Below are 17,449 nucleotides of genomic sequence, written 5' to 3' on the forward strand. Positions count from 1 at the left end.
GTATGCCATCTGTTCCACTCTTGGCTCTGCTAACCACGCTCAGCTTCATGGAAAACTACTTTGTACTCCGATGTCTTTGTATGTATGACGTTCAGAACTATCTGGAACCTGAAGCCTTGGGAAGTGAATAAAATGGAAAGTTCCAGAAACCAGGGAACATGGCTGCCGGTGTTACTTTTATTTATTCCATATGTGTGTATTTCCAGAACAATGGCTGACTGGTATTAAAGCCAAACTGGTCAATTGGAGTATCCTTACTGACCAAAATGAGAATTGCCTTGTTGAGCTGTTAGGGCTGTGGCCTTATCATCCCACCCATTTTCTCTGTACACACTGGCACGTAATGGATTGAGAAACAGCTGAAGAAACCAGGCACAGAAGACAATCTCCCTTCTCATGCTTTAATCCCATACCCTATGCTCCATTTATGGAGGATGCTCACCTGGTCCTTACCACTACCACACGCAGAGCAGGTGAGATTCGTAATTATTCAGCCTCATCTCCAAGGAACCTTTATCAGGCAACAGAGATCCTACTATCAGGCAGTGAGCTACTACTATTTAGTTCTTAATTACATAAAAAATGAGATCACATAAGAAAAAGCAAACAACACAAATACATGAAAGCCATTTACTCCTGGTAAATTCTTCAGGGTCCCAGGTGCTGGGGTTCATAATTTTCCCTGATATCAGACAACCAAGGCGGGGATGACAGGGGCTGGGTGTCAGTATAGTCTTGATGGCCTTAGCCAGCAGCAACATCTTAAAAAAATTTTTTTCCCCATAATTTGGTCTCAGGTCTTCTTGTGTTCTTCATATAAATGAAGTAACCCAGTCAATCATGGTTCTGTAATTATTATAGTACCTATGTCAGCTGACACTGTTCCAAAATCCCTTCACAACCCCACGCAAGGCAGGCAGGATGGGCGGGCTTGTATGCATGTGGGAATGTAAATTATTTCACTGTGACTTCATTATGCTTTACTGACTCCCCCAACACCTAACTGTGGCATCTCACTTGTTGCAGAAGTGCTGGGGGCAAAACCAAGAGGCTGGCAGAACACTAGGAAGGGTGGGCATGAGAATTCTCACAGCAAAACACCCCACAAGGAAAGAGGCTTCTGACTAGGTCCTCCTTTCTAGCAGGGTCTGGCACCTGGTATTTTGGCAACGGGTTAGGGAGCAGCCTGACAAGGTCCATGTGAAACAGCCTCGAGGTTTTCCCCCACCAGACACCTCTCCCATCTCTCCCCAGGATCAAAGGAAAGTGCATGGTGAAGAAGTGAACCGGCGAGAGATTGGTACAGTTAACCTGTGAGTGGGTGGCAGAGCCGTGAGGATGTAAATCTCCTGCCTTGAGTTCAGGGCTGTGTGCTTTAAGACTGGAGCCCAGTAAGGACAGAATCCTAGAGGCCGGTGCCCTACCAAACCTAAAGGGCTGTCCCGGGCAACTTTATACGAGAGGCTGTGAAGCAGTCTTTAGGATATGCGACAGCCTATTTTGGGGAAAATATAATAACCACAACCTTGTAAGTCTTCTAAATCTCCTACCCACACCCATGAGGCAGGGGAAGGAACACTCCACTCAAGGAGAAGCCTCCACCCAGGTTGTACTTTGGGCAGAAAAAATCTCCTCAAGGTGTAGGAGATGGTTGAGAGGTTCTCCCTGGGGGATTTTATTTAGCTGTGGGAAGAGGTGACGTAGATCCGGGCAAGTCAGGGAGACTCCCCAGGAAAGGTCTTCCCGAGCTGACAAGAGGGCGTCTCGTCGCCCATCCCTGGGTGAGGGCTGGATGCAGACCTCCTCACACGGGCACCTAGCTAGGAGGTCTTTTCTGAGTGGGTCCTCTGATGCCTGATTAAGTGATAGCCCCTGCTGAAGCTTTTTCCACAGGTAGGGCACGTGAATGGTTTCTCGCCAGTGTGGGTTCTTTGATGCCTGACGAGGTGGTCCCTCCGGCTGAAGCTTTTCCCACATTCGTTGCACCGGCAGGGCCTCACGGAGGCGTGTCCTCGCAGGTGCTTGGCAAACGCGGCGCTGTGGTTGAAGCACCGCCCACACTCGCTACAGAGATACAGCTCCTCGGCCGCGTGTGTCTTCCGGTGCGCCAGATACCGCCTGTGGTCACTGAAGTCCTCTCCACACTCTCCACACAGGTAGGGTTTGCCTCCGAGGTGGATTCTTTGGTGTGTTGTCAGCACAGATTTCTGGCTGAAGCTTTTGCCACAAATAGTACAGAAGAAGGGTTTTTCTCCTGTGTGTGTCCTCTGATGCCGGACAAGGTCTGAGGTCCAGCGGAAGTGTTTGCCACAATCGTCACATCTATAGGGTTTCTCAACAGGTGGAGTTCTCTCAGCCTGGACCAGAGGGGAGGTCTCATCCAAATTCTTCCGGTTTAGGGGAAATTTATAAGCAGCGCCCATTTTGTGAACCTTCTGGTGCCTGGCAAGATGCGAGCTCCGCGTGTAACTTTTCCCACACTCCATACATTTGTAGGGTTTCTCTCCTGTGTGGGTTCTCAGGTGTCGAACAAGGTGGGAGTTACAAGTGAAACTTTTCCCACACACAGGACAGTCATGGTGTCTCCCTAACAGGGGGTGGATAGGCATGGATTCCTGCAGGTTCGATAAACCATTAACTTGAGAAATATTTGTACCAAATCTTTCGTTAAGTCTGTTTGGATCATCCTCAAAGACTATTTCCCAGTCTGGAGTCTGGTGGATTTCTGGATCTCCCAAAATAGACCTGTGCAGTTCCTCTAAGCATAGGTCTTCCTGCTCAAGATACTCTTCCTCCTCTTCACTCCTATCTCCTGTAGAGAGGGTGAGAGCAGAACAGGGGCAATTATGGAGGGGATGATGCCTTCACACAACAGTGGGATTTTTAAACAGTCTCGGGAAGGCAAGATCACACAGACAGAAGCCCATGTTTCATAACTGCAGAGGCTGGGAAAGAAGGAAATAACCAGTCAACTGATTTCTGTCATGTGCCAGGCACTTTCTTATACGTTATCTCATGCTGTCAACAAGCCTTGGTGTGGACAAAGATTATTATCCTCATTTCACAAATGTGGACACCGAGGACCAAGAGTTTAAGTGACCTGCTTAGTATGGGACTACAGCTGCATTCCAACGTTTCCGGTTTTTTTTTTTTCTTTCACCATCTTGCATTACAAATCCCTCACACGAAGGATGGGAGGGGGGAGAGGAGGATGAGGACAGAAGATTTTGGCATTCAGAGGGAGACAGGGGTAATGGCCAACAGGTTAGAAGAACCAATGAGAGGGGCACCCCAGAGGGAGAGGGGGAGTGCCAGCTCTGCGGGGGAAGATGCCTTTTGTCGTTCCTCACCTGTGTAGGTAAAACTCAGGATTTCTGGCTCTTGAGGCTCTTGAGGCTCTGGGATATCTGGGACCAAAGGCTCTTCCTCTCTAACGTGGGAGATCTCATCTAGTCTGGGGATTGGAAATGCTGCTCAAGAGAGGGAAAGCGGGACATTACGATTGGTTCAGCAATTCCCCGTGTTAAGAGCAGATCTTTGCTGTTGGGTAGACTCTAGAACAAATGGACAGCCCAGTCAGTGGATCCAATCTGGTCTTTTTAGCTTGAGCACCTCTCACCAAATCCTGCCTATTTCACACCCTTCATCTGCAAAGCAATAATCTAGGACCACTAACGCTCCCTCCTCTCCCGTACTCAAGAAAGCAGATCATCTTCGACTGCTACTGCTTGTTTCAAAACACACACTACCTCAGATATACTAAAGCTGTATATTATGCTTTTATTTTCTTATGAGGAGTTTCCAACCATTTTCTAAGCGTTTTCTCTTCCCTTTAACTTGCAAGGATATCATCTTGCTTAGCTAATCCTTCAATCTCACTGGTGGGGTAGGTGTAAGAGAAGCGTGGTGCATACAGTCTAAGGTCTAAGACCCCCACAATTTCCAACAGGAGAAAGACCTCTGTGCTCGGAACACCCTAGAAACACTTGAAATTCCTTACACAGAGAGACCACAATTCCACAGTCTTCTTCCAAGACATATTCTCCATAGAACTCTTTCTGTGCTGGATCCAGGTCGCTCCACTGGTCCTGGGAGAAGCATACAGCCACGTCCTTGAAAGTTACCAACCCCTACAACGACACAGGCTTCAGTTAAAACGGGATGCTTCCTGCAGCCGCCTATTTTGTTCCTGGAAAGGTTACGCCAGGAAACAAAAGGATCGCGCACGGGACTCTGGGCTCCCTTTGGGAAATCTGTGGCACCCCAACTTCCTACTTCCTCCTCTGGGCCCCCCAGTCCCACCGTGTTCTCTCAGGGCCGGCCTCTGCTCTTCTTGAGTATATTGGTCAACGTACAAGAAAGGTCTTAAAAGTCCTCATTAACTCCTTCCCTGAAGCCTTAACGCCACCTACATTTCTGTAAAAATTCACCTTTTCTGGAAGGTCTCCCTAACTGACCTTCTCCAGGCACCCTTGTCACCTACACGGTCGGCACAGCACACACAAGCCCTTTTGCTGCAGCTAGACTACAATCTGAAACCATGGATGCATTCTATTCCTTTTCTCTCCAGCCTCGCAGCTTAGTTTCAGGGCCCTGACTGTGATACGGGCTTCCTATGTGTCACGGCCTCAGTGCAGTCCCTGCAAGAGGACACCACACAATTTCAGAAATCATTTCTGCAGCAGTGAGTCTTACAAATGACTATCAAGTTTACTCCTAAAAAACCAAAAACAAGCCCTCATTCAGCAACTTCCAGGTTGTACTGGAGTGTTACAAAAGAATCCCATTTTGTTAGTCCCTCTCTCTGCGCAGTGGCAAACAGAGGCAGCTGAGACTATGACAATTCATCCCATTTGATGCAACTCTGCCCCCCTGCAGACACCACTCGAACTGCGGACTTAAGCTGGCAAAAGGAGAGTGGAAATTTGTGTCCTGTCCGACCTGTTCAGTATACAGCTAATGCCTGGTGGTTCTTCATTCTCTGAGGCACAGAGGGAAACTAGAGCATACCTGTGAAAGAGCAGTAAGAAGGGCCACCATCTCTGGGTTCCCAGCGTTCCTCTCTGCAGGAAGGTCTGCGTCCTGGGACACTGGAACCTCTACGAAGAAAAGGCGGCGGGGGTCAGCAATATGCAGTGTGCTCATGTAGGTGGCAAACAGCTGAGCAGCTCTCATGCTCTTTGGCAGGAATCAGGACACTGGCTGAAAGGCAGCTCAAGTCATCCCACTGCCACCATCTGGAACACGACTGAAATGCCAAGAGGACAACCGAGGATTGGCTGGCTATTTAAACACGGCTGGCTTTCTGGGGGGGGGGGGGGACTCTAGCTAGTACTGTCTCCTCCTCTCAACACCCTGGATTCTGTGATTTATTCCCACTCTGCTCCACACCTAGCTTCCTTAGTGGAGGGGAGATATCCCCCTTCCCACACTCTGCCCGCCACACACAATGCCCCCCTTCTGCTGAGGCTTCCCACCGCTCTCCTGCAGGGGCTGGAACTCCAGTTCACGGCATAGGCTCTGCTCTTCTGGTGGCCCCAGATCTGGGCTCCGTGTGGTCTCCTCACGGGACGCCTCGGGGGTCGAGGTCTGCACAGGGTTCTGCAGCTCACTAGGGGACTCGGGCTCTGCTCCTGGATGCACCGTCTCCTCTGACAGGACTTCCTGGCCATGAACATGGACAGTCACCTGGGAATAATTCCAATTTCCAGTCAGCATGGAGTCAAGAGGAAAGTCTCGGTTGACATCAGGGCTTGTTTTAGGAGAAGCTGCCAACAGCAACACTCCCAGAGGGTCCCAGACGAGGAGGGGAATCTCCGGTTCCACCGGGGCACGCAAGAGTTGTTGAAGGTTATCCTCACCAGGGACGTCTGGATACTGCACAGCTTCCTCACTCCCCTCAACCCTGCCCCTGTCTCCCAGAGCTCTGAGATACCCATCCTTCCCATCTGCACCTCTCCCACCTGTAGCTCTCCTTGTTGTTTGCTTCCCTATCTTACTGTCCCCAGACGGGCATCTGTGACTGAGAGTCTAAAAGAACCTTTGAGGAAGCCACAAAATTGGCCTCCCCAGGAACTGGAGGTCCGACAGCCAAAGAAAGGAAAACTGAAGCCATAGGACCCTCGAGCGCTGAGGTCCCTAAGATGGTCCCCAGGCAGGTGTTTCGAAACGAAAGTCACACTCACTCACACACACAAACTCACACACACACGCAAACACACACACACCTCTGCCCCTTATGGATCTAGGTGCAACCCAAGAGCAGAGCCAATCAGTTTTAAAGGATAAATGACAGGGGCCCTGTATGTCCTACCCCCAAATCCATCCTTCCAGCAAATAGTCCCCCTCCACATCACACAGATCAGGACTCCCCCTCCTCACCCACCGCCTTGGTCTCCTGGGTTGTTTCTGCAAACCCTCCACCAGCGTCACCGCCTCCTCGCCACTCTCTGGCCGTTGGCCCCGCACCCAGCTCTGCAGTTCTCCAGGCAGGACAGTGAGGAATTGTTCCAACACAAGCAGCTCCAGGATCTGCTCCTTTGTCCGCCGTTCTGGCCTCAGCCACTGATGACAAAGTTCTCGCAGTCGAATGAGAGCTTCTCGAGGGCTCGCTGCTTCCTGGTAGCGAAAGCGCCGGAAGTTCTGGTGTGAGGTCTCAAGCACAGGGTCATCTCTCTGTAAGACAGACTCTGGCCTACAGGTGAAATCATCCTCCAATTTCACCATCAGAATTCCCTCTTCTTCCCAAAGATCCTGGTCCTCTGGTTCCAAGGCTGTAGCCATTGTTTGGCTCTCGGGAGGAGAGGGTCTCACACCATCTAGAGCTCACACCGACATTACCCTCTAGTCTCAGCCCAGGCACCTCAAGGAGTTTCTCCCAAGGGACCTGCGGCAGAGAAGTAGAGACAAACAACAGTATAAGCATGAGATTATACACAGAGAAAACAGTTCTGAGTTCACTCATAACCCCGCACACATATCTTCCTCACACTATTAAATCCCTACAACCATCAGCTATAAATAGATTTCGTTGAAACAGGATGATGTATGCCTCAAGTATGTTCTCTTACCCCCGTCCTCGGCCAGGTTCACACCCCATAGAGAAACAGAAGAAAAAACTGCATCTCTACTTCATGAACCCTGAGAACCTGTGAGGAAAATGGTGAGGACAAAGGACGCTGCTCATCGCCTGCTGGAACACATGGTACTGACCACCATCTGCGTCACACACACGTTTACATACACACCGGGATGTGTGTTTTGAGAAGAGGTGCAGCCGCCAGGCTGAAACACATGGGGAAGCCTTTATGAAGGCTCATTTCAAACCGAAGCACACTTGATATGAATTCCTCTGTAAAATGGAGACTCTCAGGGATTTGAGGGGCAGACCGTGTGAGGAAAGCCCCTTATACAGTGGTGGGCGCACAGGCACCCCCGATAGCAATCTTCCACTTGTTAAGACATCTTCATGGGAAGACCTCCAGACCCTCAAACCCAAGTGTTCAAAACTGAACTCATTATGCTGACTCCCAAATCCACCCCTCTTCCTGAGATTTTGTCTTGGCGAGATCATCACTAGCTAAGTAAACACTCAACTTTGTAATCTTTAGACTCAATTCTGAATCTTCCCCATTCCTTACAGCCCATTAAACCAATTCTACCTCATATGCCTCTCAATCTGTTTCCTCCTTTTCTTTGCCAGACAGCTTTAGTTTGGGCCCTCAGCTCTCGCCTGGACTACTGACATAACTTCCTAACTGGGATCTCTGCAGTACTTGACCATGAGTAAAGGGCAGCATAATTATGGTGGAGCTTTTACAAAATGAGTATCGCTCAACACTCTTCTGGATACTCGGATTTAGTCAACGTAGGCAACTGTATCTTCAGAAATGCTACGTGTGGTCTTGATGCGTCTGGTGGTGGAGAAATACCTAGTGTGTGTAAGGTTTTAAGGAATGAGAGTCTGATGTCAGACTGCCGGGGGTTAAATTTGGGCTAAAGTTCCTATGCTCCCTATGCCTGTTCCCCCATCTATGGCATGGAGGGAAGGACGGTATCTATCTAACAGCACGACTATGAGAATTAAACATAGCACTACTATCTCTAAAGTGCTTAGAAGAGCAATGGCAACCCAATGTTAATTATCTTTCTAAATTATAGTCCCAACTGCACCACTCAACATTTAAAAATACTTCTGTTAGTAAGATCAGCTATAGCATCCTTGGTATGGCCCATGAAGCTCTTCAGTCAGCCCTCAATTGATTCTTCAAGCCTCATAGCCTCCTCTTTGCTGTGTTATTACCAAGCCATCATGGGTGGACTGCTGACCTCCCAACCAAAAGGGAGTGTCTTTTCAGGCCACCATGCCCGTGGGAAGGCTGTTCCTTCTAAATGCAATGCTCCCACCCCCCACTTCCAATGCTGCATGCTGTGTTCTGTTTCTTAACATGTCCCCTCTTCATTCCTATGACTTACTCCGTAGCTCCTTCTCAGTTCTTGTCTGCATTACTCCAACTGCCTCCAATCGTGAGCCACCTGCCTCCAAGCTTGTTACCTTCAAGTTACCAAGGGCACCATCACAACAGTGACCGGCATTCTTGGCAAATGTGATCATGCCCCTTCCACTATTTAAGACCCTCAACCATTCCTCCCTGTCTTTTAAGAGAAAAACAAACTCCTAAGTATTATAGATTAGGCAGACTTTCATCTTGTTATTCCTTTCGCCCTCTTCTTCAATCCTTTCCCACACACACACACACACACACACACACACACACACACACACACAGTATGCATGTGAAGCACACACAAGCCCCATGCTTTTTGGCTTTAGAACGTGTTGTTCCTTCTGAGTCTTTACCCTTCATTAGGTGAAACTTTACTTCTAAGACAGCTCAGACTTCGTGTCTTCTGAGATGTTTTCTTTGATCCCATTCCCCCCGCCCTTAAACTAGAAATCACTTGCTTCTGCAGCAAGCTGGGCATGCCGCTGTCACCATGTCTGTGGCATCGATACTGGGATACCACGGATACAGCCATGGCTCATGCTTCCCGTGAAACTCCTTGAAGTTTCCGACACTATAATAAAGTGCACAGTAAGTGAAAAGCCTCCACTTTGAAGTTTTCTTCCTACTTTTTATCAGGAAGAATCCACCTTTCCCTCCACCGTTTCTACTCTTTTTAATTCACTGATCTTGTTCATTCTTCCTTCTAAATGTCTTTCAGATTCATCCATCTCATCTCCGCTGCCATTCCCCTGGTTGAGCCATTATGAACCACTGAAAGGTATTACTAGGACCTTCTAAAAACATGACCATCTCCTACACCACACTGGCATGTAACAGACACTTGTAGGTTGAATGAACGACTTCGTTCAAGCCTCACCCCTAGTCTTCCTGGTCCCGCCCCCTGCAGGCCCCTCTCCACATGCAACTGGAGGGATTCTTCATTTTGCAGTCTTTTGGGGCTTCATTACCTCAGTCTCAGATCCACCTTCAAGGTTAACGATCCGCTCTGAAGAGCTGGGTCTAATGTGATGCTGCCCATCGAATGAATTTAATTTCCATGACCCTATTATTTATTTTTCTTGTCTGTATCTCAAATGGCTTTTCATTCACTCATGCTCTTATTTCTCTGCCAGTAGCCTCAAACACCCACTACACACTTTCATAGTCTGCTTTAGAGAGTTCCCTCATTTCTAGATCTTGGTGTGGTTATTATCCTACCTATTGGATCTGCTGACTCTACCCCATGGTGGTCTGTTTTCTATGCAGTTTGTAGTTTCTAAAATTTTACGCCTATCTTCAGTGAGACTGTTTTCTTTGGGAGCTCTGAGAGAAGACGGAATCGATAAAGTCTTTTGGCTTAATGGAGGGATCTCAATCATCTTAAAAGTCTGAGAACCTATGCCTAGGGAAGCGGACTAGAAGCTCTCCGTGTTTCCATGTAGCGCTGGCTACTAGAGACTGTCTACTATGGAGTCTAGAAAGTCTGCGTTGACAGCAGCACTCCTGTTCTCAGAGGGCTTTGCTCTCCAAAGACAAAGGAACGTACGAAAGGGCCACATAAAACCTGCCATTTCTAAACCCTTCAGAAATCATGAATTGAGGTTCCCATTGCTTGTTTTGGATTTACTTTGGCAGCTTAGAAAGAGATGAAGGCAAAAAGATCAGCAATGGTGGGATGAAGGGCAGAAGAGGAGTCCCTGGCAGGGCAAGGGATGGGAAGGAATGGCAGGCAGGCGGTGCCGTGGAAAGGACACTGGGTTAGGTATCCAAAGGTGAGCGCCCCAGCCCCACATCCTCATGCCTGGAGCAGCTCTAAGGGTTCCATGAGATAACCTACACAAGCGCTCTTGTAAAGGGGAAGCCCTCTGCAGATAGCTACTCTCCTAACTCACAGGATTAGCCGAGCTCTGTGAGCTTATGAACTAAAATGTGCTGTGCAAATGTCAAGTGTTAGAAACAGAAAACGGACGTTGTTTCCTTCTATGGTTCTTGGGATATGCTATACTCTAAGTCTGCCCTGCAATTTGTTGCCCTTGCTATTCTAATACCTTCCCTCCATGTCTGTCCTTAGAAGGGTTCCACAATGACAGATAAAAACTGATGAGGACTATAGAGAGAGACTGAAGCCAGGCCAGGAAGAGCAAAAAGACTTGGTTCCAGAAGGCTCTGAAACAATGCCTGCAGAAAAGCTTCACAAGCCTAGGCCTGGGCGCGCTCCATGACCTAGTCTCTTGAGTGTGTTTCTAGGGTGTATGGAGCAGGACTGGGGAGATGTGGAAAAGGCAAGAGCTTTCTCCGGTCTTTGGTCCAGCTACCTCTAGCCCTTATCTGAATGTGTCACATGCCAGTGAAGGCCATAACTGCATTCTATTGACAAGAACAGAAAACTGCAGGCAATAAAAGGACATCTGGTTCCCTACCTTAAAATCTTACTACTTGGGGAGAGCTTTCTGGACACTAAATGACAAGGTCTGTGGTCATATAGTATCTACCCAACAGAGAGACAGTGATCTATTTACTGGCAAATAATCTTCAGTAGTGATCAGAGAGGTTCAAATGATTATATTTATATTATATTTAGCAGATACCTATTTCCCTTCCTGCCTCCAATTTTATTTTTTACCCTAATGCTGGAAATCTGGATACATCCATTCTCTGGGGCTAACCAGACCTTCCAACTGCTCCTTTCATTGTTCTAGAATAGAAATCAACTAATAAAAATTGTTAACTGCCCTGTTTTAATGTTGTATTCTACTTTTTTTTGAGAGAGAGGGAGGGAGAGAGAGAAAGGATGGGAAGGGGTAGAGGGGGAGGGAAAGAGAAACCCCAAAGCAGGCTCCACACTCAGCACGGAGCCCAATGTGGGGCTTGATCTCACGACCCTGTGACCATGACCTGAGACGAAATCAAGAGTTGGACACTTAACCGACTGAGCCACCCAGGTGCCCAGCTGTATTCTTCTTTAAAACTAAAGATTATTCAGTATGATCCTTGTACTGGAAAGATTATCTTTTACGGTTAATTGTTCTGTATACAAGTGCTTACCCATGCTCTCCACATAATGGTTCAGGGCTTTGGAGCCTTGGGTTTGGATCCCTCTCCCCATTTACTGGCCACGTGACACTCCCCAAGTCTTGGTCTCATTTTCAAAACGTGGCTGTACTGCCTACCTCCCGGGGCTGTTTAAGGAGTAAATGAAGTAATGTACAGAATCACTGCAGCATAGAGCCCGGTACAGAGGAGATGCTCAATTTATTTTATTCTCTTTCCTTCAAATTGCTTTAAATCCTTTTGGGAAGAAGGGCAAGATTTAAATGCTAAACAAGCAAACAGTCCTTTATTTCATCGTCAATCCAAAAAAATTTTAAATGCACAGGAAAAATCTTGGTCTGTTTACTGTTATATCAAAAGAAAAGTGTTAAACTGAAAGAAGAGTCCTTGCTTTTGAGAGACTTATCAGCTAAGATTCAGAGCCTTGGAACACAGATTGGGATGGAACCTTCGAGCCATGTTCTCTGGCCCAAAAGGATCAGTGGAGCTTCTACTTACCGACGTGCACTCCTGACTCCTCCCTCTGACTGGGAGGAGGCAATCTGGGGCAAGTCCAGTTAGTACACCTACTAAGTCCCTTGAAAACTTAACCCAGAAGGCCAGGGAAATGAAAGGGAAGGCATTCGCTGACGTTTGGCCTTCTGACACATCACGGTTAGTATGCTTCAGACCACGTTTAAAAACTATTTCTTTAAAATATTTTTGCCATTTGCACCTTTCTTTCATTAGATTCAGCATCAAGTATCTGAGTAGCGAGGGGAGAAGTGGCTCAAGGCTTATCACAAAGGTTTCAAAGAAACAGGGGAAGTTGGAGTGAAGGGGAAGACACGAGGAAATAAACCGAGGCTAAGTAAGTAGTGGCGGCGGGTGGTCCAGGGAAATAAGGGGAAGCTAAGACACGAATATCTCTTGCCCTGAAATTCTGGAGCCTCTGTGCTTAGGATCAAGGTATTAAGTGGATATAAAAATGTCATTGGGAGTAAATATAAACACAAATAATGTGAAATAAACTATAAAAACCATAACAATTCACTTTATTTTTAATGAAACTGTTTTTCCTAGGTGTGCACCGCAGGCCCAGGAGGCAGTGCTGTACCGCTGGCAGTCCTGCCTTTGGAGGCAGGTGATCTGTGTTCTGCCTCCTCTAGCCGCGTCATCTGGGGAATGGGGATGACTTTCCACCTAAAGGCAGAGAGCTGGGTCATCTTTTGAGAAACCATCTTGCTTTCTTTTTTATTTATTTGTATGTATGTATGTATGTATGTATGTGACAGAGAGACAGCCAGCGAGAGAGGGAACACAGCAATCTGGGGCAAGTGGGAGTGGGGGAGTGGGAGAGGAAGAAGCAGGCTCCCAGCAGAGGAGCTCCATGTGGGACTCGATCCCAGAACGCTGGGATCACGCCCTGAGCCGAAGGCAGACGCTTCACGACTGCGCTACCCAGGTGCCCCCCATCTTGCTTTCTGATGGCGACAGAGGGGCTGTGAGAGGAACAGGGATATAGGGCTTATTTATTGAATACCTGGGCCATGATGTATTAGCCTGAGATAGTGAAAGGGATTTATTCGAGAGTTTAGATGGGCTAGAGGCCAAAAATAGATTTTAAGAGTCCAGAATTGAGTATCTGGCCATCCTGATGATACTGGTTAACGTTCAACATGAAGCTAGGCTTTTCAACCTTAAGGGTTACCCAGAGGTGGTCAATGGCTTAAAGAAAGCAGGTCAATCTATAGGCCTCAGTTTAAAACAGAACATCACAAATTAATGGGAAGTGGGAAAAGGGCACTCACCAAACTTGACACCCGCCCTGATGAGAGTGACAGCTTTCATGTGGCAGCCAGAGTTAAACTAGCTGTACCCAATTCATTACTACATAAACATGGCCAGTGCCAATCACATGGACAGTCACAGCAACCACTATTTAGTGAAAAACAGCAGGTAAATATATTTTATAACACAACCTGACCTGAGCAGTCAAACACGGGTAATTCAGAACAGTCGATTTGAGAGTCATGTATTATGGTTTTAGTTTTATAACTGATATTGTCAAAATACTCTTTGCTTTATATCTAGATGACTTCTGGCGTTGCCCGAGGCTCCCACGTTTATGATGAGATGATAAAAGATGGGACCCATGCCTGCCGGACCAGAGGAATCAGAGGAGCAGCAGGGTTCCACTGCAGATTAAATCATGGTGCAAAGAGTAGAAGGCGTCCCAGGATGGCAAGGACCTCTTCATTCATTTTATATTCCAAGTGCCTAACACTTTGTCAAATGCTTGGTAGAAAAGGTGCTCAGTAAAACGTGTTGAATTTTATTGAGCTATTTCTCTTACTCTAACTTGGATATGGATGCGCAAACATTCAGAATCAGTGGGTGCCAGGGCTTGGGTAATAAATCACTCACAGGGACAGTTATAGGAATCTGGCATTGGCATTTATCCCAATTGCCTGGGGGAATCAGGTGGCATGCCATACATTGCTTTACAATGTGGCACAGAACTAGTGGAGAAAAACTTCTTCGAAGGGAAAAGAGAGCAGGGGATATGGTTATTCCTTCTACAAATATCTGCTGAGCATCAACTGTGTGTTCCGCACAATCCAAGGGGCCAGGCGGAGCAAGAGGAAAAAAGCACGGGCTCTAACCTCAAAGAATTTAATAAGTAGTTAAGAAACAGCAGGGACGCTGGCATACTAACAATTCGTAGCAAAAACCTAAATACAGATATAAGCTATCTGGTCAACATGGAAGCTCCTATCCAGACAATTAAGAAAATCAAGGGGAAAACTCATCTTCCATTTGGCATAAGATCACTAGCATCTGGAGGTTCTGGTTTAAGTTCGCTTTCCTAATTTTAAAAACGAAAGAACTCAGACCTAAGTGGTTAAATCATCCACACAAGATCATATTACTAGTTTCTGACACAGAAGTACACACACAAGTCTTTTGATCCCCCAAACCACTGCACTGTTTATGTGAAGGAGATTGGCCAAAGGCAGTGGTTCTTCGTGTGAGAAACCCAAACCAGCCGCACAAGCACCTAAAAACTTGTCAGCAATGTGCAGATTTTCAAGCCCGGGCCCAGACCTATTATCAGACACTCTGGGGGTGGCCCCAGCAATCTGTTCGACAAGCCCTCCCTTCAGGTGTTTGAGATGCACGGTAAGTTTGAGAGCCGATACCAAGTAAACCTCAGGTAAACTTGAGGTTCAAGCAGAAAGCATCCAACTTTTCCAGTGCTGGCCAAATGTAAAGGAAGGTTTGCAAAAGTCAAAAGAGTCTAGGGCTGTTTTATGCCTGTGCCAAATTAACTGGAAAAAAATGTAAACCTGTAACTTACCTCATCTGTATAGTTTGTAATGCCCAAGAGTCCCTCACATCGAAGTAAACCTTGCTGTGCCCTTGAAATGACTGTCTACTGCAATATAGTATTTAAAAGAGCGCAAAAGGGGTACAGCTGGAGGAGAAAGGGGGAAAGATTATGAATCCCAGGTATTTGGTCCTAATAGGAAAAATCCCCTTCCTCCCTCCAACCCTGCCCACCCTCTTATACTAGAATCTATCAGCAGAAAGGTACCCAAGACAAAATGGCCACAAACCCTAACTGCTTCGTTGTCCCATACTTCCCATCAACATGCCTCCCAATGGCTTCCTCACAACCTTTCTGAAGTGGCTTTCTAGATCAAGGCCCAGGGGGGTGACCTAGAAGAGAAGCTGGGAGGAAGGAAGGGGGACTCCACTAGCTTTCTGTGGCTCCTGAGTCAGGCTGCCCTGGGTGTCACCTGCAGTGTGTGGACAGTGAAAAAGCAACAGTTCTCACCCTAACCTCCTAGTGAGAGCCTGGATATGACAGTGCTCTCCAGGACCAAGGCTGTCAAAGAACAGCTAGGCCTAGGAGCCTGCCTTTGGGGTGGTCAGCACAGGGACCAAGGCAGACAGGGAAATCAAAGCGCCTGGGAGACAAGAATCTCCAATGCCCAGAAAAATAAAAATTGGGCTGACACATGAGAGAACGCAGAATATCCATGGCATGCAAACTAACAAACTTTTGGTCAAACCAGACAAGCAGCAGGGGCCTATATACTCCGGCTGTGGGTAATCGTGGTGTTCAGAAGTGCCAAAACTGGCTGTAAGAGGTTGGGGGGAGGGAAGTTGCAAGTGGAGACAGAAGCTACTAGCTTGAGGGGAAGCGTGGGGTCGGTCACAGTGGCAGCTGAAAAGCCACAGGCCAGACGGTGTCCAAGGGTGATAAGATCACGGGTGAGTGTATCTGTGTGTGTTGGGGGGGGTTGGTGGTGGAAAGAGATGGGGCTTGTCTGGGCCGGGAGTCTGCGGGGGATGGGGTGGAGGGGGGTGGCTCTTGAACAAGCTGAAAGACCGGGTGAGAAAAAGCTAGGGGAAATAAAGGGGCCTAGACCACTCCTCCCTCGGTGCCGGGGGCGGGGGGCAGTTGGCGCGGAAGCAATGGGAGGTACGAACTGCGTTTCTGCAGGCCTCAGGAGGGGGCGGAGGGCGGTGGCTGCACCGAAAGAAGCCCGGAGCGCCATCCGCGTCCCCAGAGGCTCGAGCTCCGGCCACCAGGCGCCCCGGGGACCACAACGCCCCGGCCCCCTTACTATACTGCCGCCGCCCCTTCTTCCAGGACAGAACGATTTCCCCCGGCTCTGGGGGGGGCGGGGTCTCAGACCTCTCCCCCTCTTCCCCGCCCTGCCCTGCCCGGCTCCACGCGATCCGGCCCGGCCCGGCCCGGCCCAGCCCCTCAGCACTCACGGCTCCGACAGCTCCGGCGGCTCCTCCCCTGCCCCGGCTTCTCCCCCACCCACTCCCGGCCGTAGCAGCGCCGCCGGATCCGAGCCGCGCGGGGCCTGGCGGGTCGGAACACGTGGGGCCTTTGCGCCCGGAACCGGAAGCTGGGCTTCGCCCCGCCTCCTCGCGGCGCCGGAGCCCTTCTAGGCGCCGGGAGGTTTGGTCTCTCTCCGCGCTGTGCGCGGGTGGAGGCTCGGAGCGCCCTTGTGGACCCAGCGCTGAAAGCTTGGGACCCGACCGCTTCCGCCCGCAGGCCCCTCCTGCACCCCCGGGCCTTCAGTTTAAGCGCAGACCCATTTCACCGTTTTTGATCTCTGCTTTGATTTTGGAGTCTGTACCTCTACTTGTTTTTCTTGATTGTCCGCGAAGCAGGGTAGCAAAGAGAGCAGTTTGGGGTTTGGCTCTTGCATTCATGAGCAGTTGTGGGGCCTCGGGCAAACCCCTCTACCCCTCCAAAGTTCAGTGTTCATCTTCTAAAATGGGTGTAATAATACCCTTGCTCTGAGAGCTAAGGGCTATATTGCCTGCGAATTCTTTGGAACGGAGTAGTCCGTATCCTGTTCTCTTCTGTTTTCCTTGGAGCATGTCTTTGTGTTTCATTAAGACTGACCTCCCTGATCTCATTCGTTCATTTGTATCTGGGTCAGTGATCTCTGCTATTTTCCTTTTTACTCTCCCTGTCCTTTGAACCCCCGAAGTTACCACTCTCCACGTGCCATGGGAGGGCCTTCTCTCCCCCCAACTATGACTTACACATTTCATTTTCATGGGACACGTTACTGGGATCAGTCTATTGTGTTTGAAGCCAAGGTACTCATTACTTTTGGTGGAGGGACAGGAATGTATGGTTTGTGAAGGCCTACTGTGTGCCAGATGTTCTCGTTATAGATTCGGTTAATATTTTAAAATATTAAGTTCATAAATGATACATAAATGTTATTCTAAACATCTCAAATATTGCAGATAAAGTTAATGACCTTTTACTGATGCTGGCTTCCTCATCTCTCTCACCAAACGTTTATTCTTATGTATTTACCTTCCAGACCCTTTTCTATACTTTTACATATAATATATATATATATGTA

General features: G+C 48.3%; 1 protein-coding gene across 2 annotated transcripts; it reads right to left on the bottom strand.

The window, feature by feature from the left end:
* Positions 1-616: 616 nt before the first annotated feature.
* On the bottom strand, positions 617-16,441 carry ZNF202 (zinc finger protein 202). Of its 2 annotated transcripts, XM_034666007.1 has the most exons (8): positions 16,329-16,441; positions 14,899-15,015; positions 6,382-6,886; positions 5,478-5,688; positions 5,011-5,099; positions 4,001-4,130; positions 3,351-3,470; positions 617-2,812 (listed from the first exon to the last, which is right to left on the bottom strand). In XM_034666007.1, the coding sequence occupies exons 3-8, from the start codon at positions 6,781-6,783 to the stop codon at positions 1,821-1,823; spliced, it is 1,944 nt and encodes a 647-aa protein (XP_034521898.1). In that variant the 5' UTR covers positions 6,784-6,886; positions 14,899-15,015; positions 16,329-16,441; the 3' UTR covers positions 617-1,820. The 2 variants fall into 2 exon arrangements, with proteins under 2 accessions (XP_034521898.1, XP_034521899.1); XM_034666008.1 differs by lacking the exon at positions 14,899-15,015 and having other exon boundaries at positions 16,329-16,435.
* Between the last annotated feature and the right edge of the window lie 1,008 nt (positions 16,442-17,449).

This window comes from Ailuropoda melanoleuca, chromosome 8 (genome assembly GCF_002007445.2).
Source record: "Ailuropoda melanoleuca isolate Jingjing chromosome 8, ASM200744v2, whole genome shotgun sequence".
In the NCBI taxonomy this organism is placed as follows: domain Eukaryota; kingdom Metazoa; phylum Chordata; class Mammalia; order Carnivora; family Ursidae; genus Ailuropoda; species Ailuropoda melanoleuca.

Coding starts and splice junctions, on each gene's coding strand:
- ZNF202 (XM_034666007.1), bottom strand. CDS start 6,783: ATGGCTACAGCCTTGGAACCAGAGGACCAGGATCTTTGGGAAGAAGAG. Junction 5,100..5,477: donor CCAGCCCCTGCAGGAGAGCG/GTGGGAAGCCTC, acceptor TTTTCTTCGTAG/AGGTTCCAGTGTCCCAGGAC. Junction 2,813..3,350: donor CCTGAGTTTTACCTACACAG/GTGAGGAACGAC, acceptor CCCTCTCTACAG/GAGATAGGAGTGAAGAGGAG.